The sequence below is a fragment of the Trachurus trachurus genome (assembly GCF_905171665.1).
Source record: "Trachurus trachurus genome assembly, chromosome: 13".
NCBI classification, from domain to species: domain Eukaryota; kingdom Metazoa; phylum Chordata; class Actinopteri; order Carangiformes; family Carangidae; genus Trachurus; species Trachurus trachurus.
The window spans coordinates 40639510-40667135 of NC_139892.1; the positions used below are offsets into that span (position 1 = coordinate 40639510).

At 57.6% G+C, this 27626-nt stretch overlaps 2 protein-coding genes across 2 annotated transcripts in view; one reads left to right on the forward strand and one right to left on the reverse strand.

Moving 5' to 3' along the window:
• The window catches only part of LOC310996403 (Na(+)/H(+) exchange regulatory cofactor NHE-RF3-like), a gene marked incomplete at both ends in the record, with an annotated part of 29780 nt that extends 13976 nt beyond the window's left edge, over positions 1 to 15804 (forward strand). The window contains 4 exons of the mRNA XM_083985778.1: positions 911 to 1107; positions 12519 to 13022; positions 13492 to 13608; positions 15772 to 15804. Of these exons, the coding sequence (XP_083841904.1) occupies positions 911 to 1107; positions 12519 to 13022; positions 13492 to 13608; positions 15772 to 15804 (851 nt within the window). The remainder of the gene's footprint in view (positions 1 to 910; positions 1108 to 12518; positions 13023 to 13491; positions 13609 to 15771) is intronic.
• Positions 15805 to 25052: 9248 nt separating this feature from the next.
• nlk2 (nemo-like kinase, type 2) overlaps positions 25053 to 27626 on the reverse strand; it is a gene marked incomplete at its 5' end in the record, with an annotated part of 28767 nt that continues 26193 nt past the window's right edge. The window contains 3 exons of the mRNA XM_083985779.1: positions 25053 to 25380; positions 26335 to 26428; positions 27010 to 27208. Coding sequence (XP_083841905.1) covers positions 25326 to 25380; positions 26335 to 26428; positions 27010 to 27208 — 348 coding nt within the window. The 3' untranslated portion in view covers positions 25053 to 25325. The remainder of the gene's footprint in view (positions 25381 to 26334; positions 26429 to 27009; positions 27209 to 27626) is intronic.

A 27626-nucleotide genomic window follows, 5' to 3' on the forward strand; every position in this document is an offset into this window, starting at 1 on the left:
CCGTTGAACACCGTTTTTACCCGCGGGGATCCGACCCCATGCAGGACTCTTCAACACATCAGACTACACCACTGGTTCAAATCAAATCAAATCAAAATAAACTTTAATGTCCCCGGAGGGAAAATTGTCATGGACAATCAATGCTGTACATCCTGCATACAGATTATAAAACCATACACCATATCACATACTCACGCACACAACCAACAGAGATCACTTACAGACAGTACGACCAAGTTCCTGGTTAACACAAGTAATAAATAATTATAGTAAAAAATAATTATTGCACTTTCTCCTATAGCCTATTGCATCTTGCCTCTCAGTATTGCACAGTCTCTGGGTCTAAATTGCACCTTTGTGTGTGTGGACTCCACCATCAGCATCCATTTAAAGGTGCCGAAGGATTAGTGTATATATCTATAAAAAAAAAAGAAGAAAAAAAAAGAGATTTATATAACAATTAAAATGATGGATATAATACAACAACACCCTAGGTGGGTGTGCTAGGTAACAGCAGTTTACCCACTACAACACATCAGACTACACCACTGGTTGCTAGGTAACAGCAGTTTACCCACTACAACACATCAGACTACACCGCTGGTTGCTAGGTAACAACAGTTACACTACACTACAACACATCAGACTACACCACTGGTTGCTAGGTAACAGCAGTTTACCCACTACAACACATTAGACTACACCACTGGTTGCTAGGTAACAGCAGTTTACCCACTACAACACATTAGACTACACCACTGGTTGCTAGGTAACAGCAGTTTACCCACTACAACACATCAGACTACACCGCTGGTTGCTAGGTAACAGCAGTTTACCCACTACAACACATTAGACTACACCACTGGTTGCTAGGTAAAAGTCTGGTCTAACCCCCCCCTCTCTGTTCCAGCCCACGTGCTGCGCGAGGTGGACGTTGGAAGTCCGGCCGAGGGCGCTGGGATGGAGGACGGAGACCTGCTGCTGGCCGTCAACGGGGAACCGGTGGAGACGATGGAGCACGAAGACATCGTCCAGAGGATCAGACGCAGCGGCGACGCCGTCGTCCTCACCGCCATGTCCATGGCCGGGAGGCGCTTCTACAGACAGGTGGGGGGGGGGGGGTCAGGGCCGGGAGGCGCTTCTACAGACAGGTGGGGGGGGGGGGCCAGGGCCGGGAGGCGCTTCTACAGACAGGTGGGGGGGGGGGGTCAGGGCCGGGAGGCGCTTCTACAGACAGGTGGGGGGGGGGGGGTCAGGGCCGGGAGGCGCTTCTACAGACAGGTGGGGGGGGGGGGGTCAGGGCCGGGAGGCGCTTCTACAGACAGGTGGGGGGGGGGGGGGTCAGGGCCGGGGGGGGCGGAGTCAGACTAGAGGGGGGCGGAGTCAGGGCCGGGAGGCGCTTCTACAGACAGGTGGGGGGGGGGGGGGGGGGGGGGGCGGGAGGCGCTTCTACAGACAGGTGGGGGGGGGGGGGGCAGGGCCGGGAGGCGCTTCTACAGACAGGTGGGGGGGGGGGGGGGGGGCGGGAGGCGCTTCTACAGACAGGTGGGGGGGGGGGGGGGGGGGGGGGGGGGGGGGGGGGGCGGGAGGCGCTTCTACAGACAGGTGGGGGGGGGGGAGTCAGGGCCGGGAGGCGCTTCTACAGACAGGTGGGGGGGGGGGGGGGGGCGGGAGGCGCTTCTACAGACAGGGGGGGGGGGGGGAGTCAGGGCCGGGAGGCGCTTCTACAGACAGGTGGGGGGGGGGGGCAGGGCCGGGAGGCGCTTCTACAGACAGGTGGGGGGGGGGGGGGGTCAGGGCCGGGAGGCGCTTCTACAGACAGGTGGGGGGGGGGCCGGGAGGCGCTTCTACAGACAGGTGGGGGGGGGGGGGGCGGGGCCGGGAGGCGCTTCTACAGACAGGTGGGGGGGGGGGGGGGTCAGGGCCGGGGGGCGCTTCTACAGACAGGGGGGGGGGGGGGGGGGTCAGGGCCGGGAGGCGCTTCTACAGACAGGTGGGGGGGGGGCCGGGAGGCGCTTCTACAGACAGGTGGGGGGGGGGGCGGGGTCAGGGCCGGGAGGCGCTTCTACAGACAGGGGGGGGGGGGGGCGGGGTCAGGGCCGGGAGGCGCTTCTACAGACAGGTGGGGGGGGGGCGGGGTCAGGGCCGGGAGGCGCTTCTACAGACAGGTGGGGGGGGGGGTCAGGGCCGGGAGGCGCTTCTACAGACAGGTGGGGGGGGGGGGGGCGGGGTCAGGGCCGGGAGGCGCTTCTACAGACAGGTGGGGGGGGGGGGGGTCAGGGCCGGGAGGCGCTTCTACAGACAGGTGGGGGGGGGGCGGGGTCAGGGCCGGGAGGCGCTTCTACAGACAGGTGGGGGGGGCGGGGTCAGGGCCGGGAGGCGCTTCTACAGACAGGTGGGGGGGGCGGGGTCAGGGCCGGGAGGCGCTTCTACAGACAGGTGGGGGGGGGGGGGGGTCAGGGCCGGGAGGCGCTTCTACAGACAGGGGGGGGGGGGGGGGTCAGGGCCGGGAGGCGCTTCTACAGACAGGTGGGGGGGGGGCGGGGTCAGGGCCGGGAGGCGCTTCTACAGACAGGTGGGGGGGGGGGTCAGGGCCGGGAGGCGCTTCTACAGACAGGTGGGGGGGGGGGGGCGGAGTCAAGGCCAGGGGGTGGGCGGGGTCAGGGCCGGGAGGCGCTTCTACAGACAGGTGGGGGGGGGGCGGGGTCAGGGCCGGGAGGCGCTTCTACAGACAGGTGGGGGGGGGGCGGGGTCAGGGCCGGGAGGCGCTTCTACAGACAGGTGGGGGGGGGGGGCGGGGCCGGGAGGCGCTTCTACAGACAGGGGGGGGGGGGGCGGGGTCAGGGCCGGGAGGCGCTTCTACAGACAGGTGGGGGGGCGGGGTCAGGGCCGGGAGGCGCTTCTACAGACAGGTGGGGGGGGGGGGGGTCAGGGCCGGGGGGCGCTTCTACAGACAGGTGAGGGGGGGGGCGGGGTCAGGGCCGGGAGGCGCTTCTACAGACAGGTGGGGGGGGGGCGGGGCCGGGAGGCGCTTCTACAGACAGGTGGGGGGGGGGGGGGGCAGGGCCGGGGGGCGCTTCTACAGACAGGGGGGGGGGGGGGGGGGGGTCAGGGCCGGGAGGCGCTTCTACAGACAGGTGGGGGGGGGGCGGGGTCAAGGCCGGGAGGCGCTTCTACAGACAGGTGGGGGGGGGGCGGGGCCGGGAGGCGCTTCTACAGACAGGTGGGGGGGGGGGGGGTCAGGGCCGGGAGGCGCTTCTACAGACAGGTGGGGGGGGGGGGGGGGTCAGGGCCGGGAGGCGCTTCTACAGACAGGTGGGGGGGGGGCGGGGTCAAGGCCGGGAGGCGCTTCTACAGACAGGTGGGGGGGGGGGCGGGGTCAGGCCCGGGAGGCGCTTCTACAGACAGGTGGGGGGGGGGCGGGGCCGGGGGGGGGCGGGGTCAGGGCCGGGAGGCGCTTCTACAGACAGGTGGGGGGGGGGGGGGGGGCGGGGTCAGGGCCGGGGGGGGGCGGGGTCAGGGCCGGGAGGCGCTTCTACAGACAGGTGGGGGGGGGGTCAGGGCCGGGAGGCGCTTCTACAGACAGGTGGGGGGGGGGGGGGGTCAGGGCCGGGAGGCGCTTCTGCAGACAGGTGGGGGGGGGGGCGGGGTCAGGGCCGGGAGGCGCTTCTACAGACAGGTGGGGGGGGGGGCGGGGTCAGGGCCGGGAGGCGCTTCTACAGACAGGTGGGGGGGGGGGGGGGGGGGGGGGGGGTCAGGGCCGGGAGGCGCTTCTACAGACAGGTGGGGGGGGGGGGGGGGTCAGGGCCGGGAGGCGCTTCTACAGACAGGTGGGGGGGGGGCGGGGTCAAGGCCGGGAGGCGCTTCTACAGACAGGTGGGGGGGGGGGCGGGGCCGGGGGGGGGCGGGGTCAGGGCCGGGAGGCGCTTCTACAGACAGGTGGGGGGGGGGGGGGGGCGGGGTCAGGGCCGGGGGGGGGCGGGGTCAGGGCCGGGAGGCGCTTCTACAGACAGGTGGGGGGGGGGTCAGGGCCGGGAGGCGCTTCTACAGACAGGTGGGGGGGGGGGGGGGTCAGGCCCGGGAGGCGCTTCTACAGACAGGTGGGGGGGGGGGCGGGGGGGGGCGGGGTCAGGGCCGGGAGGCGCTTCTGCAGACAGGTGGGGGGGGGGGGGGGGGTCAGGGCCGGGAGGCGCTTCTACAGACAGGTGGGGGGGGGGCGGGGTCAGGGCCGGGAGGCGCTTCTACAGACAGGTGGGGGGGGGGCGGGGCCGGGGGGGGGCGGGGTCAGGGCCGGGAGGCGCTTCTACAGACAGGTGGGGGGGGGGGGGGGGGCGGGGTCAGGGCCGGGAGGGGGCGGGGTCAGGGCCGGGAGGCGCTTCTACAGACAGGTGGGGGGGGGGGCAGGGCCGGGAGGCGCTTCTACAGACAGGTGGGGGGGGGGGGGGGTCAGGGCCGGGAGGCGCTTCTGCAGACAGGTGGGGGGGGGGGGTCAGGGCCGGGAGGCGCTTCTACAGACAGGTGGGGGGGGGGGGTCAGGGCCGGGGGGGGGGGGTCAGGGCCGGGAGGCGCTTCTACAGACAGGTGGGGGGGGGGGGGGGTCAGGGCCGGGAGGCGCTTCTACAGAGAGGGGGGGGGGGGGGGGGGGGGCAGGGCCGGGAGGCGCTTCTACAGACAGGTGGGGGGGGGGGGGGTCAGGGCCGGGAGGCGCTTCTACAGACAGGTGGGGGGGGGGGGGGGGGTCAGGGCCGGGGGGCGCTTCTACAGACGGGGGGGGGGGGGGGGGGGCAGGGCCGGGAGGCGCTTCTACAGACAGGGGGGGGGGGGGGGGGGGGTCAGGGCCGGGAGGCGCTTCTACAGACAGGTGGGGGGGGGAGTCAGGGCCGGGAGGCGCTTCTACAGACAGGTGGGGGGGGGGGGGGAGTCAGGGCCGGGAGGCGCTTCTACAGACAGGTGGGGGGGGGGGGGGGTCAGGGCCGGGAGGCGCTTCTACAGACAGGTGGGGGGGGGGGCGGGGTCAGGGCCGGGAGGCGCTTCTACAGACAGGTGGGGGGGGGGGGGGGGGTCAGGGCCGGGAGGCGCTTCTACAGACAGGGGGGGGGGGGGGGGGGTCAGGGCCGGGAGGCGCTTCTACAGACAGGTGGGGGGGGGGGGGGGTCAGGGCCGGGAGGCGCTTCTACAGACAGGTGGGGGGGGGGGGGCGGGGTCAGGGCCGGGAGGCGCTTCTACAGACAGGGGGGGGGGGGGGGGGGTCAGGGCCGGGAGGCGCTTCTACAGACAGGTGGGGGGGGGGGGGCGGAGTCAGGCCCGGGAGGCGCTTCTACAGACAGGGGGGGGGGGGGGGGGGTCAGGGCCGGGAGGCGCTTCTACAGACAGGTGGGGGGGGGGGGGGGTCAGGGCCGGGGGGGGGGGGTCAGGGCCGGGAGGCGCTTCTACAGACAGGTGGGGGGGGGGCGGAGTCAGGGCCGGGAGGCGCTTCTACAGACAGGTGGGGGGGGGGGGGGTCAGGGCCGGGAGGCGCTTCTACAGACAGGTGGGGGGGGGGGGGTCAGGGCCGGGAGGCGCTTCTACAGACAGGTGGGGGGGGGGGGGCGGGGTCAGGGCCGGGGGGGGGGGGGTCAGGGCCGGGAGGCGCTTCTACAGACAGGTGGGGGGGGGGGGGGGGGGTCAGGGCCGGGAGGCGCTTCTACAGACAGGTGGGGGGGGGGGGGGGGGGGCGGGAGGCGCTTCTACAGACAGGTGGGGGGGGGGGGTCAGGGCCGGGAGGCGCTTCTACAGACAGGTGGGGGGGGGGGTCAGGGCCGGGAGGCGCTTCTACAGACAGGTGGGGGGGGGGGCGGGGTCAGGGCCGGGAGGCGCTTCTACAGACAGGGGGGGGGGGGGCGGGGCCGGGAGGCGCTTCTACAGACAGGTGGGGGGGGGGGGGGGTCAGGGCCGGGAGGCGCTTCTACAGACAGGTGGGGGGGGCGGGGTCAGGGCCGGGAGGCGCTTCTACAGACAGGTGGGGGGGGGGCGGGGTCAGGGCCGGGAGGCGCTTCTACAGACAGGTGGGGGGGGGGGGTCAAGGCCGGGAGGCGCTTCTACAGACAGGTGGGGGGGGGGGGGTCAGGGCCGGGAGGCACTTCTACAGACAGGTGGGGGGGGGGGGTCAGGGCCGGGAGGCACTTCTACAGACAGGTGGGGGGGGGGGGCGGGGTCAGGGCCGGGAGGCGCTTCTACAGACAGGTGGGGGGGGGGGGGTCAGGGCCGGGAGGCGCTTCTACAGACAGGTGGGGGGGGGGGGTCAGGGCCGGGAGGCGCTTCTACAGACAGGTGGGGGGGGGGGGGGGGTCAAGGCCGGGAGGCGCTTCTACAGACAGGTGGGGGGGGGGCCGGGAGGCGCTTCTACAGACAGGTGGGTGGGGGGGGGGGTCAGGGCCGGGAGGCGCTTCTACAGACAGGTGGGGGGGGGGCGGGGTCAGGGCCGGGAGGCGCTTCTACAGACAGGTGGGGGGGGGGGGTCAGGGCCGGGAGGCGCTTCTACAGACAGGTGGGGGGGGGGGGGCGGGGTCAGGGCCGGGAGGCGCTTCTACAGACAGGTGGGGGGGGGGGTCAGGGCCGGGAGGCGCTTCTACAGACAGGTGGGGGGGGGGGGGTCAAGGCCGGGAGGCGCTTCTACAGACAGGTGGGGGGGGGGGGGTCAGGGCCGGGAGGCGCTTCTACAGACAGGTGGGGGGGGGGGGGGTCAAGGCCGGGAGGCGCTTCTACAGACAGGTGGGGGGGGGGGGGTCAAGGCCGGGAGGCGCTTCTACAGACAGGTGGGGGGGGGGGGGGTCAGGGCCGGGAGGCACTTCTACAGACAGGTGGGGGGGGGGGGTCAGGGCCGGGAGGCACTTCTACAGACAGGTGGGGGGGGGGGGGTCAGGGCCGGGAGGCGCTTCTACAGACAGGTGGGGGGCGGAGTCAAGGCCGGGAGGCGCTTCTACAGACAGGTGGGGGGGGGGGGGGGCAGGGCCGGGAGGCGCTTCTACAGACAGGTGGGGGGGGGGGGGGGTCAGGGCCGGGGGGCGCTTCTACAGACAGGTGGGGGGGGGGGGGTCAGGGCCGGGAGGCGCTTCTACAGACAGGTGGGGGGGGGGGGTCAGGCCCGGGAGGCGCTTCTACAGACAGGTGGGGGGGGGGGGGGGGTCAGGGCCGGGAGGCGCTTCTACAGACAGGTGGGGGGGGGGGGGGTCAGGGCCGGGAGGCGCTTCTACAGACAGGTGGGGGGGGGGGCGGGGTCAGGGCCGGGAGGCGCTTCTACAGACAGGTGGGGGGGGGGGTCAGGGCCGGGAGGCGCTTCTACAGACAGGTGGGGGGGGGGGGGGGGGTCAGGGCCGGGAGGCGCTTCTACAGACAGGTGGGGGGGGGGGGGGTCAGGGCCGGGAGGCGCTTCTACAGACAGGTGGGGGGCGGAGTCAAGGCCGGGAGGCACTTCTACAGACAGGTGGGGGGCGGAGTCAAGGCCGGGAGGCGCTTCTACAGACAGGTGGGGGGGGGGGGGGTCAGGGCCGGGAGGCGCTTCTACAGACAGGTGGGGGGGGGGCGGGGTCAGGGCCGGGAGGCGCTTCTACAGACAGGGGGGGGGGGGGGGGTCAGGGCCGGGAGGCGCTTCTACAGACAGGTGGGGGGGGGGGGTCAGGCCCGGGGGGCGCTTCTACAGACAGGTGGGGGGGGGGGCGGGGTCAGGGCCGGGAGGCGCTTCTACAGACAGGTGGGGGGGGGGGGGGTCAGGGCCGGGAGGCGCTTCTACAGACAGGTGGGGGGGGGGTCGGGGTCAGGGCCGGGAGGCGCTTCTACAGACAGGTGGGGGGGGGGGTCAGGGCCGGGAGGCGCTTCTACAGACAGGTGGGGGGGGGGGGGGGGTCAGGGCCGGGAGGCGCTTCTACAGACAGGTGGGGGGGGGGGGTCAGGGCCGGGAGGCGCTTCTACAGACAGGTGGGGGGGGCGGGGTCAGGGCCGGGAGGCGCTTCTACAGACAGGTGGGGGGGGGGGGGGGGGCAGGGCCGGGGGGCGCTTCTACAGACAGGTGGGGGGGGGGGGCAGGGCCGGGGGGCGCTTCTACAGACAGGTGGGGGGGGGGGGGCGGAGTCAAGGCCAGGGGGTGGGCGGGGTCAGGGCCGGGAGGCGCTTCTACAGACAGGTGGGGGGGGGGCGGGGTCAGGGCCGGGGGGGGGGGGTCAGGGCCGGGAGGCGCTTCTACAGACAGGTGGGGGGGGGGCGGAGTCAGGGCCGGGAGGCGCTTCTACAGACAGGTGGGGGGGGGGGGGGGGTCAGGGCCGGGAGGCGCTTCTACAGACAGGTGGGGGGGGGGGGCGGGGTCAGGGCCGGGAGGCGCTTCTACAGACAGGTGGGGGGGGGGGGCAGGGCCGGGAGGCGCTTCTACAGACAGGTGGGGGGGGGGGGGGGTCAGGGCCGGGAGGCGCTTCTACAGACAGGTGGGGGGGGGGGCGGGGTCAGGGCCGGGAGGCGCTTCTACAGACAGGTGGGGGGGGGGGGGGTCAGGGCCGGGAGGCGCTTCTACAGACAGGTGGGGGGGGGGGCGGGGTCAGGGCCGGGAGGCGCTTCTACAGACAGGTGGGGGGGGGGGCGGGGTCAGGCCCGGGAGGCGCTTCTACAGACAGGTGGGGGGGGGGGGCAGGGCCGGGAGGCGCTTCTACAGACAGGGGGGGGGGGGGGGGGGGTCAGGGCCGGGAGGCGCTTCTACAGACAGGTGGGGGGGGGGCGGGGGCAGGGCCGGGAGGCGCTTCTACAGACAGGGGGGGGGGGGGGGGGGTCAGGGCCGGGAGGCGCTTCTACAGACAGGTGGGGGGGGGGGGTCAGGGCCGGGAGGCGCTTCTACAGACAGGTGGGGGGGGGGGGGGGGTCAGGGCCGGGAGGCGCTTCTACAGACAGGTGGGGGGGGGGGGGGTCAGGGCCGGGAGGCGCTTCTACAGACAGGTGGGGGGGGGGGGTCAGGGCGGGGTCAGGGGGTGGGCGGGGTCAGGGGGTGGGCGGGGTCAGGGCGGGGTCAGGGGGTGGGCGGGGTCAGGGCCGGGAGGCGCTTCTACAGACAGGTGGGGGGGGGGCGGGGTCAGGGCCGGGAGGCGCTTCTACAGACAGGTGGGGGGGGGGCGGGGTCAGGGCCGGGAGGCGCTTCTACAGACAGGTGGGGGGGGGGCGGGGGCAGGGCCGGGAGGCGCTTCTACAGACAGGGGGGGGGGGGGGGGGGTCAGGGCCGGGAGGCGCTTCTACAGACAGGTGAGGGGGGGGGCGGGGTCAGGGCCGGGAGGCGCTTCTACAGACAGGTGGGGGGGGGGGGTCAGGGCCGGGAGGCGCTTCTACAGACAGGTGGGGGGGGGGGGCGGAGTCAAGGCCAGGGGGTGGGCGGGGTCAGGGCCGGGAGGCGCTTCTACAGACAGGTGGGGGGGGGGCGGGGTCAGGGCCGGGAGGCGCTTCTACAGACAGGTGGGGGGGGGGGGGGTCAGGGCCGGGAGGCGCTTCTACAGACAGGTGGGGGGGGGGCGGGGTCAGGGCCGGGAGGCGCTTCTACAGACAGGTGGGGGGGGGGGTCAGGGCCGGGAGGCGCTTCTACAGACAGGTGGGGGGGGGGGGGCGGAGTCAAGGCCAGGGGGTGGGCGGGGTCAGGGCCGGGAGGCGCTTCTACAGACAGGTGGGGGGGGGGCGGGGTCAGGGCCGGGAGGCGCTTCTACAGACAGGTGGGGGGGGGGCGGGGTCAGGGCCGGGAGGCGCTTCTACAGACAGGTGGGGGGGGGGCGGGGTCAGGGCCGGGAGGCGCTTCTACAGACAGGTGGGGGGGGGGGGGGTCAGGGCCGGGAGGCGCTTCTACAGACAGGTGAGGGGGGGGGCGGGGTCAGGGCCGGGAGGCGCTTCTACAGACAGGTGGGGGGGGGGCGGGGCCGGGAGGCGCTTCTACAGACAGGTGGGGGGGGGGGGGGTCAGGGCCGGGAGGCGCTTCTACAGACAGGTGGGGGGGGGGGGGTAAGGGCCGGGGGGGGGCGGGGTCAGGGCCGGGAGGTGCTTCTACAGACAGGTGGGGGGGGGGCGGGGCCGGGAGGTGCTTCTACAGACAGGTGGGGGGGGGGCGGGGCCGGGAGGTGCTTCTACAGACAGGTGGGGGGGGGGGCGGGGTCAGGAGGCGCTTCTACAGACAGGTGGGGGGGGGGGGGCGGGGCCGGGAGGCGCTTCTACAGACAGGTGGGGGGGGGGTCAGGGCCGGGAGGCGCTTCTACAGACAGGTGGGGGGGGGGGGGCGGGGCCGGGAGGCGCTTCTACAGACAGGTGGGGGGGGGGGGGGGGTCAGGGCCGGGAGGCGCTTCTACAGACAGGTGGGGGGGGGGCGGGGTCAGGGCCGGGAGGCGCTTCTACAGACAGGTGGGGGGGGGGGCGGGGTCAGGGCCGGGAGGCGCTTCTACAGACAGGTGGGGGGGGGGGGGGGGTCAGGGCGGGGGGGCGCTTCTACAGACAGGGGGGGGGGGGGCGGAGTCAAGGCCGGGAGGCGCTTCTACAGACAGGTGGGGGGGGGGCGGGGTCAGGGCCGGGAGGCGCTTCTACAGACAGGTGGGGGGGGGGGGGTCAGGGCCGGGAGGCGCTTCTACAGACAGGTGGGGGGGGGGGGCGGAGTCAAGGCCGGGAGGCGCTTCTACAGACAGGAGGGGGGGGGGGCGGAGTCAGGGCCGGGAGGCGCTTCTACAGACAGGTGGGGGGGGGGGGGGGGCAGGGCCGGGAGGCGCTTCTACAGACAGGGGGGGGGGGGGGGTCAGGGCCGGGAGGCGCTTCTACAGACAGGTGGGGGGGGGGGGGTCAGGGCCGGGAGGCGCTTCTACAGACAGGTGGGGGGGGGGGGTCAGGGCCGGGAGGCGCTTCTACAGACAGGTGGGGGGGGGGGGTCAGGGCCGGGGGGCGCTTCTACAGACAGGTGGGGGGGGGGGGGTCAGGGCCGGGAGGCGCTTCTACAGACAGGTGGGGGGGGGGGGGGGTCAGGGCCGGGAGGCGCTTCTACAGACAGGTGGGGGGGGGGTCAGGGCCGGGAGGCGCTTCTACAGACAGGTGGGGGGGGGGGGTCAGGGCCGGGAGGCGCTTCTACAGACAGGTGGGGGGGGGGGGTCAGGGCCGGGAGGCGCTTCTACAGACAGGTGGGGGGGGGGGGGGCAGGGCCGGGAGGCGCTTCTACAGACAGGGGGGGGGGGGGGCGGGGTCAGGGCCGGGAGGCGCTTCTACAGACAGGTGGGGGGGGGGGGGTCAGGGCCGGGAGGCGCTTCTACAGACAGGTGGGGGGGGGGGGGGGTCAGGGCCGGGAGGCACTTCTACAGACAGGTGGGGGGGGGGGGGCGGAGTCAAGGCCAGGGGGTGGGCGGGGTCAGGGCCGGGAGGCGCTTCTACAGACAGGTGGGGGGGGGGGGTCAGGGCCGGGAGGCGCTTCTACAGACAGGTGGGGGGGGGGGCGGGGTCAGGGCCGGGAGGCGCTTCTACAGACAGGTGGGGGGGGGGGGGTCAGGGCCGGGAGGCGCTTCTACAGACAGGTGGGGGGGGGGGCGGGGTCAGGGCCGGGAGGCGCTTCTACAGACAGGTGGGGGGGGGGGGGTCAGGGCCGGGAGGCGCTTCTACAGACAGGAGGGGGGGGGGGGGGTCAGGGCCGGGAGGCGCTTCTACAGACAGGTGGGGGGGGGGGGGGGGCAGGGCCGGGAGGCGCTTCTACAGACAGGTGGGGGGGGGGGCGGGGTCAGGGCCGGGAGGCGCTTCTACAGACAGGTGGGGGGGGGGGGGTCAGGGCCGGGGGGCGCTTCTACAGACAGGTGGGGGGGGGGGGGGTCAGGGCCGGGAGGCGCTTCTACAGACAGGTGGGGGGGGGGGCGGGGTCAGGGCCGGGAGGCGCTTCTACAGACAGGTGGGGGGGGGGGGTCAGGGCCGGGAGGCGCTTCTACAGACAGGTGGGGGGGGGGGGCGGGGTCAGGGCCGGGAGGCGCTTCTACAGACAGGTGGGGGGGGGGGGGGGGCCGGGGGGCGCTTCTACAGACAGGTGGGGGGGGGGGCGGGGCCGGGAGGCGCTTCTACAGACAGGTGGGGGGGGGGGCGGGGCCGGGAGGCGCTTCTACAGACAGGTGGGGGGGGGGGCGGGGCCGGGAGGCGCTTCTACAGACAGGTGGGGGGGGGGGCGGGGTCAGGGCCGGGAGGCGCTTCTACAGACAGGTGGGGGGGGGGGCGGGGTCAGGGCCGGGGGGCGCTTCTACAGACAGGTGGGGGGGGGGGGGTCAGGGCCGGGAGGCGCTTCTACAGACAGGTGGGGGGGGGGGGGGTCAGGGCCGGGAGGCGCTTCTACAGACAGGTGGGGGGGCGGAGTCAGGGCCGGGAGGCGCTTCTACAGACAGGTGGGGGGGGGGGGGGGGTCAGGGCCGGGAGGCGCTTCTACAGACAGGTGGGGGGGGGGGGTCAGGGCCGGGGTGGGCGGGGCTAGACTAGAGGTGGGTGGAGTCAGACTAGAGGTGGGTGGAGTCAGACTAGAGGTGGGCGGAGTCAGACTAGAGGTGGGCGGAGTCAGACTAGAGGTGGGTGGAGTCAGACTAGAGGTGGGTGGAGTCAGACTAGAGGTGGGTGGAGTCAGACTAGAGGTGGGCGGAGTCAGACTAGAGGTGGGCGGAGTCAGACTAGAGGTGGGTGGAGTCAGACTAGAGGTGGGTGGAGTCAGACTAGAGGTGGGCGGAGTCAGACTAGAGGTGGGTGGAGTCAGACTAGAGGTGGGTGGAGTCAGACTAGAGGTGGGCGGAGTCAGACTAGAGGTGGGCGGAGTCAGACTAGAGGTGGGCGGAGTCAGACTAGAGGTGGGCGGAGTCAGACTAGAGGTGGGTGGAGTCAGACTAGAGGTGGGCGGAGTCAGACTAGAGGTGGGTGGAGTCAGACTAGAGGTGGGCGGAGTCAGACTAGAGGTGGGTGGAGTCAGACTAGAGGTGGGTGGAGTCAGACTAGAGGTGGGCGGAGTCAGACTAGAGGTGGGCGGAGTCAGACTAGAGGTGGGCGGGGCCATGGTTTCATCATACAAACGGACCTTTTTTGACGACCATCTCAAATGTGATGTGAACACAGATATTATAGTGAAGCGAGGACAGAGAGATCATCTCCTCAGGAAACTAAAATTCTTTCTCCGTCAGGCCTGTTATCCACCACTTTATTTTCCCATGATCCATTGCGTCACACCACAACAAAAGTGGGCAGTTAGTAGCTTTCTAGCGAGCGGCTAACTGGTAGCGTTAGCGGCTAACTGGTAGCGTTAGCCACCGGTGTAGGCACCACATGTCGGAGCTTCGGGCTGCCAAAACCTGATGTTGTCTCATGTGTGTTGTATTATGTATGTAGGCTATATAATGTATACACCCAGTATAATGAATTGCCCCTTGTGGGATTAATAAAGTTGTTTTGAATGTAAATTGGCCAGACTAGGGCTGGACAGACAGGTGTCTCTAACTCTCTGTCCTTCTGCAGTTGGACATTTCTCCTCTGCTGTTTCATGACGAGTTGCGTCTGGACAGGAAGCAGAGCGAAGCCCCACCCACTGCGCCCACGGAGGGGGCGGGGCCAGACCAGACAGGAGCCAATCAGGTACGACCAAGGGGGCAGTTGTGGGTTCTCCAAGTGCAGGGCCGTTGTCTCTAGGGGAGAAAGGTGATGATAACTCTAGGGGCCCAGCGCCCAGTGGGGCCCATAAAAAACCCCAGTAGTCTAATCTTTGTATGACTGATTTATTCTGCTTAGACCCTGACTAATACTCATAGTACACTGTAAAAACTCTACATCCTTCCAAGAATATTTGTCTTATTTCTTGTCCAAATGTCTCATTTCTAGTCAAAACTAATCTCTTTTCCACTTAAAATAAGACTCATTACCTTAAAAATTAACTTGTTTTTAGATCATTTTCACTTAAATTCACAATAAATAGAAAAATCTGCCAGTGAAAGTAAGTTTTTTGTGCTTGTAATAAGAAAAACTTGCTCCACTATCAGATTTTTTCGACTTATTCCAAGTGAAAATCTGCTTGAAAGAAGTAAAAAGTGTCTAAAAACAAGCTACTTTTAATATGATGAGTCTTATTTTAAGTAGAATGAGATTTGTTTTGACTAGAAATGACATTTTGACTAGAAATAAGACAAATATTCTTGCTAAGATACTTGAGTTTTTGCAGTGTAATGCTGCATTAGCATCAAAACAAAGAATGCTAAATAAAAAACGATAATACATACGTAGTCTAAGAAAAAAAAAGGAAAAGTTAGGGTGAGGGGCCCACTTTAGTATTCTTTAAGGGGGCCCAGAATTCATAGCAACGGCCCTGGGTACGACCAAGGGGGCAGTTGTGGGTTCTCCAAGTGAAGACCACGTCGTCCGCGTTCATAAAGCATCAGTTCTCCGTCCGGCCTCTGGGGGCAGCAACTCTCCATTGAGCCCCATGTTAAAACAGACTTCAGACTTTACAGCTTAACCCTCAGGTGACCCTTCAGCCTTTTTCAATTTTTACCCCTGGACAAACATTTCAACTTATAGTGAGAGACATTTAGACATCAGTTACTCCCAAGATACATATAAGGCTGGATCTTGACCTATCATAAAAATCACTTTTGACATGGGTTACACATTTTTTAACCCCTTCCTGGCCTGTTGTTGTTGCAGCAACAACACATGAGATTATTGAAAACACCACACTGCTCATTCACCAACAATGCAGAGTTCTTTTGCAAAACCCATATTCCTCCACCAGGAGGCGCTGCCATTGGACCGATGCTGTCCTTAAGCCTTGGTTATACTTTCGCCTGGCTCCGTTGGCAGTTGGCGCGCGCACCTCGGCAGAGGGCACAGGCGTTTATACTTGCCGCATTCACCATTGCAATATTCGTAGCAAAGACAGGGGGCGGTAGATAAAAAAATACAATAGGAAGTAGCAGAAGCAACTAAAAACAGAGAAGAAGTAAGCAGGATTTCTCCTGCTCTACTATTTACCTTACTTAAAAAGCTCAGGTGTAATTGTGATAGTTAACTACATGATTTGAAAACCAACCGTCCTTGCAACATCAGTGTAGTAGTTATATAACGTTATCGATCGCTCCATGTATTGATTTTTCGCCGGCTTGTTGTAAACAGATGCACATGGAGGAGAGGAGGGACCGGATTTGCATAGTTCCTCGAGTTCTGGGTCATTTGATGGTTTGTATAACTTAATTACGAGTTGTACAAATGCTAGAGCGTACCAGCTCAGCCAGTCTTCCCTCCAATTCATCCATTTTGAACCGAGCGGCACTCGCGCGGTGCACGCCAAGTTTCAAAATCCTGGAGGTGCACGACAGTCATTTGTGGCGCGCGAGCCTCGCGCACTCGCGACTGCGTCGAGCATAAACCAGGCTTTACTCTCTCTCTCACATAAATATTGCGATATCTTTTCTGATTATTTTTAAATCAATTTTTTTTTTTCAAAAATCAATTTTTTAAATATTGTGCAATGTGCATTTGTTCACCTTTTTTCCATCCAGAGAGTCCAGGTTTTGAAAAGGGTTTAAGTTCACTTTATAATGGAGTATGTTCATTTCTAGGCTCCTACAGTATTTGTGTGCAGATAAATGTTAAAAATGCTAAAGACTAAAAATCATAGAGAGAATCGGCAATATCGTAGAATCACAATTTAAATCGAATCACCATCCAAAAAATCATAGAAGAATGGAATCGGGAGAAAAGCGAATCGTCCCAGCTCTAATGTTCATGTTTTGTTTTGTTTTTCAGCTGCCAGAGAAAACAGACGACGTCTTCCTGTGATGTCATCAGCACCAGAACCAGAAACTGGACTTTATTTTTCTAATTTGCTGCTGATTCCAGATGAAATGTGTCGTTTTAGTCTCATGACCTGTAACATGTGAAACAAAACAACAGAATGATGTCGTTTTAATATTTAAGTATTCACACAAGTTAACATTTACATTTAAATGTTGAACTCTCCCTTTAACATTTAAATCTGATTAAGTTAAGTTAAGATTCCTTTATTTGTAATAAAGGAATTGTTGTAGCTCCTAGAGATGTTCCGTTGATGAAGGAAACAGACTCGACTCTTCTGACAGTGTTAATAAAGTTATATTTAAAGGAATAGTTCAACATTTAGTCAAACTGGCCCATCACCATAATCCCTATAGTCATAGCAGTAGGTTCGTTACCTTTAATTGTCGGTGCAAGCTGTTTTTAGAACGGCGGAGCAGAGCCGTGAGCTGCTCAGAGCTACGCTACGGAGGCTCATTATGGGATTTCTTGGTTTCCACTCATCAAACTCATCAAATACACAATCCAACAACTCCACAACGCTCTGGTGGACAAGTTGTGAGCTGCACATTCACCACGCTATGAGATAATAACACAACGTTACCACACAGAGTTGTTTTAGAGGGAAATTCATGTAAAACCACTGATGCACGTTGCCTTCAGGGACAGTTTTTCATCAACAGTCTCTGTATTTCCCTCTAAAACAACTCTGTGGCTGCCCACTGCTCCTCAGGGACGGGTTAAATGCAGAGAAAGAATTTCACTGTACTAGCTGTATATGTGACCAATAAAGTACCTTTACCTTTATGACTATAGGGATTATGGTGATGGGCCAATTTGACTAAATATTGAACTCTCCCTTTAACATTTACATGTGATTGTTGTAGCTCCTAGAGAAGGAAGCAGACTCGACTCTTCTGACAGTTATATTTAAAGGAGACGTCTCTGTCTGAAGCTCTTTAACATTTATCTGGTCTATCCATTCTGATTGGTTGATAGAAGTAAAAGAAAATGTTAAGTCAAAATGTAAAAAGCAAGAAGAAAAGAAAAGATCACAATAAATATATATTACTTGAACTAAGATGAAGTGTGATGATGATGATTTAATTGACATACCTGAAATAAACATATTGATTGACTGTGTTACCCTGGTCTCTACCAGGGCCGTTGCTATGAATTCTGGGCCCCCTTAAAGAATACTAAAGTGGGCCCCTCCCCCTAACTTTTCCTTTTTTTTTCTTAGACTACGTATGTATTATCGTTTTTTATTTAGCTTTCTTTGTTTTGATGCTAATGCAGCATTACACTGCAAAAACTCAAGTATCTTACCAAGAATATTTGTCTTATTTCTAGTCAAAATGTCATTTCTAGTCAAAACAAATCTCATTATACTTAAAATAAGACTCATCATATTAAAAGCAGCTTGTTTTTAGACACTTTTTACTTCTTTCAAGCAGATTTTCACTTGGAATAAGTAGAAAAATCTGATAGTGGAGCAAGTTTTTCTTATTACAAGCACAAAAAACTTACTTTCACTGGCAGATTTTTCTATTTATTGTGAATTTAAGTGAAAATGATCTAAAAACAAGTTAATTTTTAGGTGATGAGTCTTAAAAAGAGATGAGTTTTGACTAGAAATGAGACATTTGGACAAGAAATAAGACAAATATTCTTGTAAAGATGTAGAGTTTTTACAGTGTACTATGAGTATTAGTCAGGGTCTAAGCAGAATAAATCAGTCATACAAAGATTAGACTACTGGGGTTTTTTATGGGCCCCACTGGGCGCTGGGCCCCTAGAGTTATCATCACCTTTCTCCCCTAGAGACAACGGCCCTGCCTCTACATAGACACTAACACTCAGATTAAAGGGCCAATCCGAATAAACACGACGTCAGTTTATGTCTGAACCACGTCACCATGTCAACATTGGTTCCCATGGTGACCTTCTGCTCAGCTGCAGGTGAGTGACATGGTGACGGACATGCAGACGTCGTCATGGAGACTGAGCTGCATAGACATCCTGTCAGTCGTCCTGTGAAACATGACTGAACACTGCAAAAACTCAAAATCTTTCCAAGAATATTTGTCTCATTTCTAGTCAAAACTAATCTCTTTACACTTAGAACCTGAGACTCCACCTCCCTACGTCCACACTCTTTCTCCATGTGAGCTAAGACTCATCTAATATAATAATCTAATAATAATAATAATTTTTAAAAAATTTCACTTGAAATAAGTAGAAAAATCTGCCAGTGAAAGCAAGTTTTTTAATAATAAGGACTTGCTCCACTGTCAGATTTTTCTACTTATTTCAAGTGAAAATCTGCTTGAAAGAAGTAAAAAGTGTCTAAAAACAAGCTGCTTTTAATGTGATGAGTCTTATTTTAAGTAGAATGAGATTTGTTTTGACTAGAAATAAGACAAAATGTTACCCCTTTTTGTACTATTGTTTTCCCCCTTTTTTTGGAGAAATTTGACCAAATTTTTCTAGAATTCTTGAGAAATTTCTATTTTTACTTTTACCACTTGTTTTTATTATTGTTTGACTAAATTTTTTTTAATTTTATTTTACCACTTTTTTAATCTTGCCACTTTTTTCTAGAAATGTTTCAACTTTTTTGGAGAAATTTAACCACTTTTTACCTAGAAATTTCTCTATGATCTTTCAAAACTGTAGCTACGCCTAATTTAAACGTACATTGACTGTTTCTGTATTTCTGGTGTGTTGTCCAATGGGTCCGTGGTCTAGTTTGTGTCAGTTTTGGGTCCTTGATATAAAAACATTGAGAACCTGAACAGTTCACCCACTGCAAAACATTAGACTACACCACAATACACCGTCAGCTCCCTCTGTTCACCTCTGTTGTTGTGTATATACTGCAATGTTTATTAAATTACATTATGGGATGTCGTTGTTGTTGTGTATATACTGCAATGTTTATTAAATTACATTATGGGATGTCGTTGTTGTTGTGTATATATACTGCAACGTTTATTAAATTACATCAAATATACAAACAGCTTCAGTCCAGTAGTAGTTATTGTTGTTTCTACAAGTTTCAAAATATCATTTGATTCAAGTTCATGAACACAAACAAAGAAGAAACAGCTGTTTCTAAAGGGGGGGGGGGCAGGAGGGGGCAGGAGGGGGGGGGGGTTAGGGACAGCTGTGTTCATTCCTGAGAAGAAGAAGAAGAAGAAGAAGAAGAAGAAGAAGATTCACTCGTCAGTCTCCGATGGTGACGACACAAACTAGAACTAGAGCTCTGAAAGAGAGTAAGGACACCTCCATTGACTCCCGTGGTAATAAGGGTTTAAGGGTCTAAGGGTTTAAGGGTTTTGCGCCCCTAGTGGCAGGATATGGGTGTTGCAAAAGCGCCCAGAAAACCCATTCACTCCAGTGTATGTGTGTTGCCCACTTGCTGGTAAATTGATGAAAACGGCCGTGTTTTTGTTTTTAGGTGTCTTGGTCATATCAGATTATACTTAGAATTTGTTTATTACTAAATGTAGATTGAAACATTAATGTAGACAACTGTTTTTTTGTGTTAATGTTTATCTGTAAAGGATCCTCAATGATGCTATTAACGTGGGTGATCTATAAATGTCCTTAAATTATTGTAAACACCACACTTGCTCATTCACCAACAATGCAGACATGTCAGTTCTTTAACAAAACCCATATTCCTCCACCAGGAGGCGCTGCCATTGGACCGATGCTGTCATTACTCTCTTTTATTCCAGCGCTCTAACACAAACTAACTGTGCGTTTACACCAAAAGCTTCCAAAGCGTCACCAGACGAGAAGTTGAGCCCTGGTTAACTTTAGGGTAATTAGCTGTGACTATCCTTCGCCTCCTTTTTTCCCCTTTTTTTTGTATTTCTGCTCCCCAATGACCAGCGCGATCGAACTTTGACCTCAGTCACGTGACGAGCGGCCAAAGCGGCTGAAAATATTTGCCGTTTTGGGAGCTGTCTGTCTTGTCTGAAGGGGTCCATGCCTATGTTCCCTCAGCCCTATGTTCCCTCAGCCCTATGTTCCCACTGGACTCTCTCTACCTATGTGGACTCTCTCTATCTGGCCTGTCTAGCCTCTACCTGGTCTTTTTAATGGTGATATTTATTAGAATTCCCATTTTTAATGATGTATTTATTCATTTTCTTACATGCAACTAGCAGACTTGCACACAGCTGCCAACTCTCCTTCTTTTCTGGTTTCTCTGTTATGTGTTTGTCTTTGTGCTATGAGCATGGTGTGCAAGCCACCAAATGGATTTGCCCTTTAAGGGATTAATAAAGTAGTCTTGAATCTTGAATCTTGAATCTTGAATCTTGAATCTTTTTACTAAACTTAACCAACTCCTTTCTTCATTGCCTAAACCCAACCAATGGTGGGACCAAAGGGCTGTGGGAACATAGGAATGACCCCGTCTGAAGCGCATCCTCAACCGTCTTTGACGCATTGGAAGCTTTTGGTGTGAACGCACCAGTCAGACCACCTGGACCTTCAGTCTATAATAATAACCCTCCAGACTGAAGGAGCGGATCGATACAACGTGAACAGAGAGTCTAACAGTCAGAACCACTTGGCTTCAGCATGAACCTCTGGTGGTTCAGATGACGGTGGACAGACAGAGACAGATAGTCCAGGCAAAACAGCGTTTTCCAACAGACTAATAGTAACAGAAGGTTTTTCACCATCCATAATTTCTATGAGGTGTCTAGAACAACAAACTAAAAGTCCTAAGAAATCCTAGTTGGGGAAATATGTTTAATTCTCATCGATCCAACATTGATTTACTGTATAAAGTCTATGGTGCCAATAAGGCCAGACAACAATACACCCCAATGGGGCTATTTTTTTCCTTTACTGCTATCACAATGAAACTTTACATGATGAAAGTATCTATGAAAAGTAACATTTTTTTGTATTACAAGTTTTTTTTTAAAATTAATTTGAATATGCAAATGATCAATACACTAATGGAATATGCCCAAAATACACCCGAATAGGCTTGTCTTTTTTCCCCTTTACTCCTACCACAATGAAACTTTACACAATGAAAGTATACATGACAAGTAACATTTTCTGTATTTCAAGTTTCTTGGAAAATTAATTTTATATATGCAAATGAGCTCAACACTAATTGACTTATGGTACAAAACAGCCCCATTGGGGTGTATTGTTGTCTGGCCTTATTGGCACCATAGACTTTATACAGTAAATCAATGTTGGATTGATGAGAATTAAACTTATTTCCCCAACTAGGATTTCTTAGGACTTTTAGTATGTTGTTCTGGACACCTCATAGAAATGGTGGATGGTGAAAAACATTCTGTTACAATTAGTTCTTCTATTTCTGGGTCCAAAATGAGCTGGATTGCCTGGACTAAGAGTGTGATGGGGGGTTATATGGGAGGGGGGGGGGGGGGGGGGGGGGTTGGTTGCTGTGTGAGGTTTTGATCCTTTCAGTATAAAAGCGTGAGGGACATTCCGGGGCATTCCGGGACATTCCGGGGCATTCCGGGACATTCCGGGGCATTCCGGTGTTGGAGCTGAGACGAGACGAGACGAAGCCGAGAGGTAGAAAACCAGCACGTCAGTCAGTTCATCTCTACAGAAGACGAGACTTCCTCGTCCTCGTCCTCGTTCCTCCTTCAGCAGCCACGGGAAGCTGCCGTTCACACACGCAACTTCCTGTTCATTCAGTTCATTATGGTATGTACAGCGTCATGGCAACGAGCAGCGGCTACAAAACAACTCTAAAAAATATATTAAATCATTTACTTCAAAGCTCAGTTCAGGAGGAGGAGGAGGAAGAGGAAGAAGAGACAGGAGGAAGAGGAGGAAGAGGAGGAGGAGGAGGAGAAAGAGACAGGAGGAAGAGGAGGAGGAAGAGAGAGGAGGAAAAGGAGGAAGAGGAGGAGAAAGTCGACAGATTCAGCCTCATTACAAACAGTGGAGCCTCATGTATCCACCTTTTTCCGAACGTCTAAAACGTAGCCTGTTTTGCCGGTTTTGCTCTTCCGGTGGAATTTTATGTTTACGTTTCCATGGTTTCGGTAGTCGTGGTTAATGCTTGGATTTTTTTTTTGATTTTTTTTTCCAATGAAAATGTGTAAAACGCATCTGGATCATCACAGCAGCTTTTAACAGTGGATATCACACAGACTGACATCCATGTTACAAGCCAGCGTTAATAGATCCATGCGTTTAGCTACCGCAACTATGACAACGACTGAAAACCATGGAAACGTAAACGTACAATTCCACCAAACCGGTTTTGACCATAGATGACGTTGGGAAACTTGTGGATAAACAGCTGATACACACATCGTCATGGTAACATGTGACTAGGTGTTTTAACTGCATCACTTCCTGTTCCTCGGCGCCTCCTCCTCGGGGGCTCGGTGGTTACCGTGACAGCATGACAGCATGACAGCGGTGGCTCGATGGTCGCCAAGGTTTCATACATGAGGCTCCTCCCCCTTTTGGCCAATGAGCTGCTCCGCCAGAGTCTCAACAAGTTCAAAGTGTCTACAAAGCTTCAGTGACGAGCTACCGTCCATCGATTGTCTGGACCGAACCAACGAGTCTAGAGTCTAGAGGTCGATCTCTCTTTGGACCGAACCAACGAGTCTAGAGTCTAGAGGTCGATCTCTCTCTGGACCGAACCAACGAGTCTAGAGGTTGATCTCTCTCTGGACCGAACCAACGAGTCTAGAGTCTAGAGGTTGATCTCTCTCTGGACCGAACCAACGAGTCTAGAGTCTAGAGTCTAGAGGTTGATCTCTCTCTGGACCGAACCAACGAGTCTAGAGTCTAGAGGTCGATCTCTCTCTGGACCGAACCAACGAGTCTAGAGTCTAGAGGTTGATCTCTCTCTGGACCGAACCAACGAGTCTAGAGTCTAGAGGTTGATCTCTCTCTGGACCGAACCAACGAGTCTAGAGTCTAGAGTCTAGAGTCTAGAGGTTGATCTCTCTCTGGACCGAACCAACGAGTCTAGAGTCTAGAGGTTGATCTCTCTCTGGACCGAACCAACGAGTCTAGAGTCTAGAGGTTGATCTCTCTCTGGACCGAACCAACGAGTCTAGAGTCTAGAGGTTGATCTCTCTCTGGACCGAACCAACGAGTCTAGAGGTCGATCTCTCTCTGGACCGAACCAACGAGTCTAGAGTCTAGAGGTCGATCTCTCTCTGGACCGAACCAACGAGTCTAGAGTCTAGAGTCTAGAGGTCGATCTCTCTCTCTGGACCGAACCAACGAGTCTAGAGTCTAGAGTCTAGAGTCTAGAGGTTGATCTCTCTCTGGACCGAACCAACGAGTCTAGAGTCTAGAGGTTGATCTCTCTCTGGACCGAACCAACGAGTCTAGAGTCTAGAGGTTGATCTCTCTCTGGACCGAACCAACGAGTCTAGAGGTCGATCTCTCTCTGGACCGAACCAACGAGTCTAGAGTCTAGAGGTCGATCTCTCTCTGGACCGAACCAACGAGTCTAGAGTCTAGAGGTCGATCTCTCTCTGGACCGAACCAACGAGTCTAGAGTCTAGAGGTTGATCTCTCTCTGGACCGAACCAACGAGTCTAGAGTCTAGAGTCTAGAGGTTGATCTCTCTCTGGACCGAACCAACGAGTCTAGAGTCTAGAGGTCGATCTCTCTCTGGACCGAACCAACGAGTCTAGAGTCTAGAGGTCGATCTCTCTCTGGACCGAACCAACGAGTCTAGAGTCTAGAGGTCGATCTCTCTCTGGACCGAACCAACGAGTCTAGAGTCTAGAGGTCGATCTCTCTCTGGACCGAACCAACGAGTCTAGAGTCTAGAGGTCGATCTCTCTCTGGACCGAACCAACGAGTCTAGAGTCCAGAGACTAGAGGTCGATCTCTCTCTGGACCGAACCAACGAGTCTAGAGTCTAGAGGTTGATCTCTCTCTGGACCGAACCAACGAGTCTAGAGTCTAGAGTCTAGAGGTCGATCTCTCTCTGGACCGAACCAACGAGTCTAGAGTCTAGAGGTTGATCTCTCTCTGGACCGAACCAACGAGTCTAGAGTCTAGAGGTCGATCTCTCTCTGGACCGAACCAACGAGTCTAGAGTCTAGAGTCTAGAGGTCGATCTCTCTCTGGACCGAACCAACGAGTCTAGAGTCTAGAGTCTAGAGGTCGATCTCTCTCTGGACCGAACCAACGAGTCTAGAGTCTAGAGGTTGATCTCTCTCTCTGGACCGAACCAACGAGTCTAGAGTCTAGAGGTTGATCTCTCTCTGGACCGAACCAATGAGTCTAGAGTCTAGAGTCTAGAGGTCGATCTCTCTCTGGACCGAACCAACGAGTCTAGAGTCTAGAGGTCGATCTCTCTCTGGACCGAACCAACGAGTCTAGAGGTCGATCTCTCTCTGGACCGAACCAACGAGTCTAGAATCTAGAGGTTGATCTCTCTCTGGACCGAACCAACGAGTCTAGAGTCTAGAGGTTGATCTCTCTCTGGACCGAACCAACGAGTCTAGAGTCTAGAGGTTGATCTCTCTCTGGACCGAACCAACGAGTCTAGAGTCTAGAGTCTAGAGGTCGATCTCTCTCTGGACCGAACCAACGAGTCTAGAGTCTAGAGGTTGATCTCTCTCTGGACCGAACCAACGAGTCTAGAGTCTAGAGGTCGATCTCTCTCTGGACCGAACCAACGAGTCTAGAGTCTAGAGTCTAGAGGTCGATCTCTCTCTGGACCGAACCAACGAGTCTAGAGTCTAGAGTCTAGAGGTCGATCTCTCTCTGGACCGAACCAACGAGTCTAGAGTCTAGAGGTTGATCTCTCTCTCTGGACCGAACCAACGAGTCTAGAGTCTAGAGGTTGATCTCTCTCTGGACCGAACCAACGAGTCTAGAGTCTAGAGGTGGATCTCTCTCTGGACCGAACCAACGAGTCTAGAGTCTAGAGGTCGATCTCTCTCTGGACCGAACCAACGAGTCTAGAGTCTAGAGGTTGATCTCTCTCTGGACCGAACCAACGAGTCTAGAGTCTAGAGGTCGATCTCTCTCTGGACCGAACCAACGAGTCTAGAGGTCGATCTCTCTCTGGACCGAACCAACGAGTCTAGAGTCTAGAGGTTGATCTCTCTCTGGACCGAACCAACGAGTCTAGAGTCTAGAGGTTGATCTCTCTCTCTGGACCGAACCAACGAGTCTAGAGTCTAGAGGTCGATCTCTCTCTGGACCGAACCAACGAGTCTAGAGTCTAGAGGTCGATCTCTCTCTCTGGGAGACGAATCCGTGTGATTAGAGAACATTTAAAATAGAATCTGTTTTATTTGTATCAATATATATATAAACATTATATGACTGTGACTCTAGCAGGCGCAGCAGCAGCAGCAGCAGCAGCAGCAGTGTCTGTCCGTGTGCTGCTGCTCTTCTCCAGTGAAATGCTACACAGACGACGAGGACGCACAGACGTCCCGATCCTCCCAGACCAGCCGCCCGTCCATCGGAGACCGTAGCCATAGCGACGGCGACCGTAGCCGTGGCGACAGCTACTCCCACACCAGCGGAGACGGAGGCATCTCAGACGGCTGCGCCACCGTGGAGCTGCAACACAGTTAGGAACGTTAGGAACATGAGCCAGGCAACCAACCACAGTCCAGAGGAGGAGCAACATGGTCCACAGTGTTTATAGGTACAAGTAGTGAATGTGTGATAACTGCTGTTAAAGGGACAACCAGGAGTTTTGTTAAAGTGAAGTGTTTCCACACTACATTTATGAGCCTCCGCACCGTGAAATTCTTTGACCGGCGCAAGACAGACTCATGTTTTCATTCATCAAGAATTAAAGTCAGAGGTTGGAAGACGATCACATACCGTCGTAGTTCCCACCATAAACGGAGATTCGGCGGCGTTATTCTCATGACTCGCCACCAAACTGAAAGTAAAACTGAAACGCTGGTCGGCTCGCCCAGCATTTCCACCACCACTAATAATAACAAAATAACCATAGAGACAAAACCATATATTTATCTAAATGGAGCCATTAACAAGTGGTAACGGAGATTCATCCACATTAATATCAGACTTTTTATAACCAAATACAAACTCCTCGTTGTCCCTTTAAGCTTCTCCTCTGTAAAGGTTATTACACCTATAGATAATGTGGACTATATTACTCGCCCTCCACATATTCAGTCCATTCAAACTACCACTACGCTGCCAGTCTGCATGGTTGTCATGCCAACCTGTGAAATACAGATGTCTAGCAAGCCAAAGAAACAAACTACAAGTTTGATTTCCGGGGTCAGACTCGGCTTATTTTGGTCAATGGGAAAGGGGCCAAATGCCGATTGTTAGCGGGTCGACACGCGTTTAAAAAACCCGTGTCGAAAACGGCTTAACTCTACATTATCCTGCTTATTACACGTCTTATGAGTGGAATCATTCATTTCAGACGTAATGTTGATCAAAATACGACTTTTATCTTTTTATAAACTGCATCATTTAAGTCCGGTCACTTCTCCTGTGTGTTGATAACCAATCAGCTGCCCTACTCACCTGATGAAGCTCTTGAACGCGGCCGACTGGGGGTTGATGCACAGCGGCACTCGACTTCCCTTCTGCTGCTCCAGGATGAACTGGTGGATGATCTCTGAGGAAACACAGGGACACCCGTTACTCGTTAGGGGTGGGGGAAAAAATCCATTCACATAAGTATCGCGATATCTTGTATATTTTTTGGCTTTTATGCCTTTATTTGATAGCCATAGTAGAGATAGACAGGAGAGGGGGAGGCAGAGAGAGGGGGAATGACATGCAGGAAAGGTCTGCCCGACGCTGCCCGGGATTCGAACCGGGGACGCCTGCGTTGAGGACTGTAGCCTCTACATGGGGCGGCCGCCTTAACCACTGCGCCACGCACCGCCCCAATCGCGATATCTTTTGTGACGATTTTTAAATCGTTTTTTTTTTTTTTTTTCAAAAATCGATTTTTTTTTTTGGAATTTTTTTAAAAATATTTTGCAATGTGCATTTGTTCACCTTTTTTACATACAGAGAGTCCAGGTTTTGAAAAGTAAGTTCACTTTATAATGGAGTATGTTCATTTCTAGGCTCCTTGTTTGTGTGCAGATAAATGTTAAAAATGCTAAAGACTAAAAATCATAGAAGAATCGAATCGGGAGAAAAGTGTATAGTCCCAGCCCTACCCGTCACCATGACAACCGTACGTACCTTTGACCTGCCTGACGGAGCTCAGGTTCTTCTCGAAGCCGTCGTCGAACTTGAGGTTGGTGACGGGCTCGAAGTCGCTGGTGTAGACGCGTCCCGACGCCGTCGTGTAGCAGCACTTACACATGCAGGTGTGGTAGCGCAGACGGCCCTCGTCCAGGTACGGGTGGGCCAGCGCGTCCTTCGCCGAGATGCGCTTCGACTGCAACACACAGAGCAGAGAGGTCAGGGGGCGGGGCTAGAGGACAGGGGCGGGGCTAGAGGACAGGGGGCGGGGCTAGAGGACAGGGGGCGGGGCTACAGGTCAGGGGGCGGGGCTAGAGGACAGGGGCGGGGCTACAACACACAGAGCAGAGAGGACAGGGGGCGGGGCTAGAAGTCAGGGGGTGGGGCTAGAGGACAGGGGCGGGGCTAGAAGTCAGGGGGCAGGGCTACAGCTACATCAATTGACCTCTGGCTAAGCCCCACCCCCTCCACTCACTCGGACAAACGGTACTAATAACTAATACAAGGTTATCACATTTTAATCATTTTAAAAATGGTGGCGTCTGATTTGTGTGAGTTAGTACGTTGATGTGCTAATAAATCTGCACATAACTTCTAACCAGCCGCCATGTGGA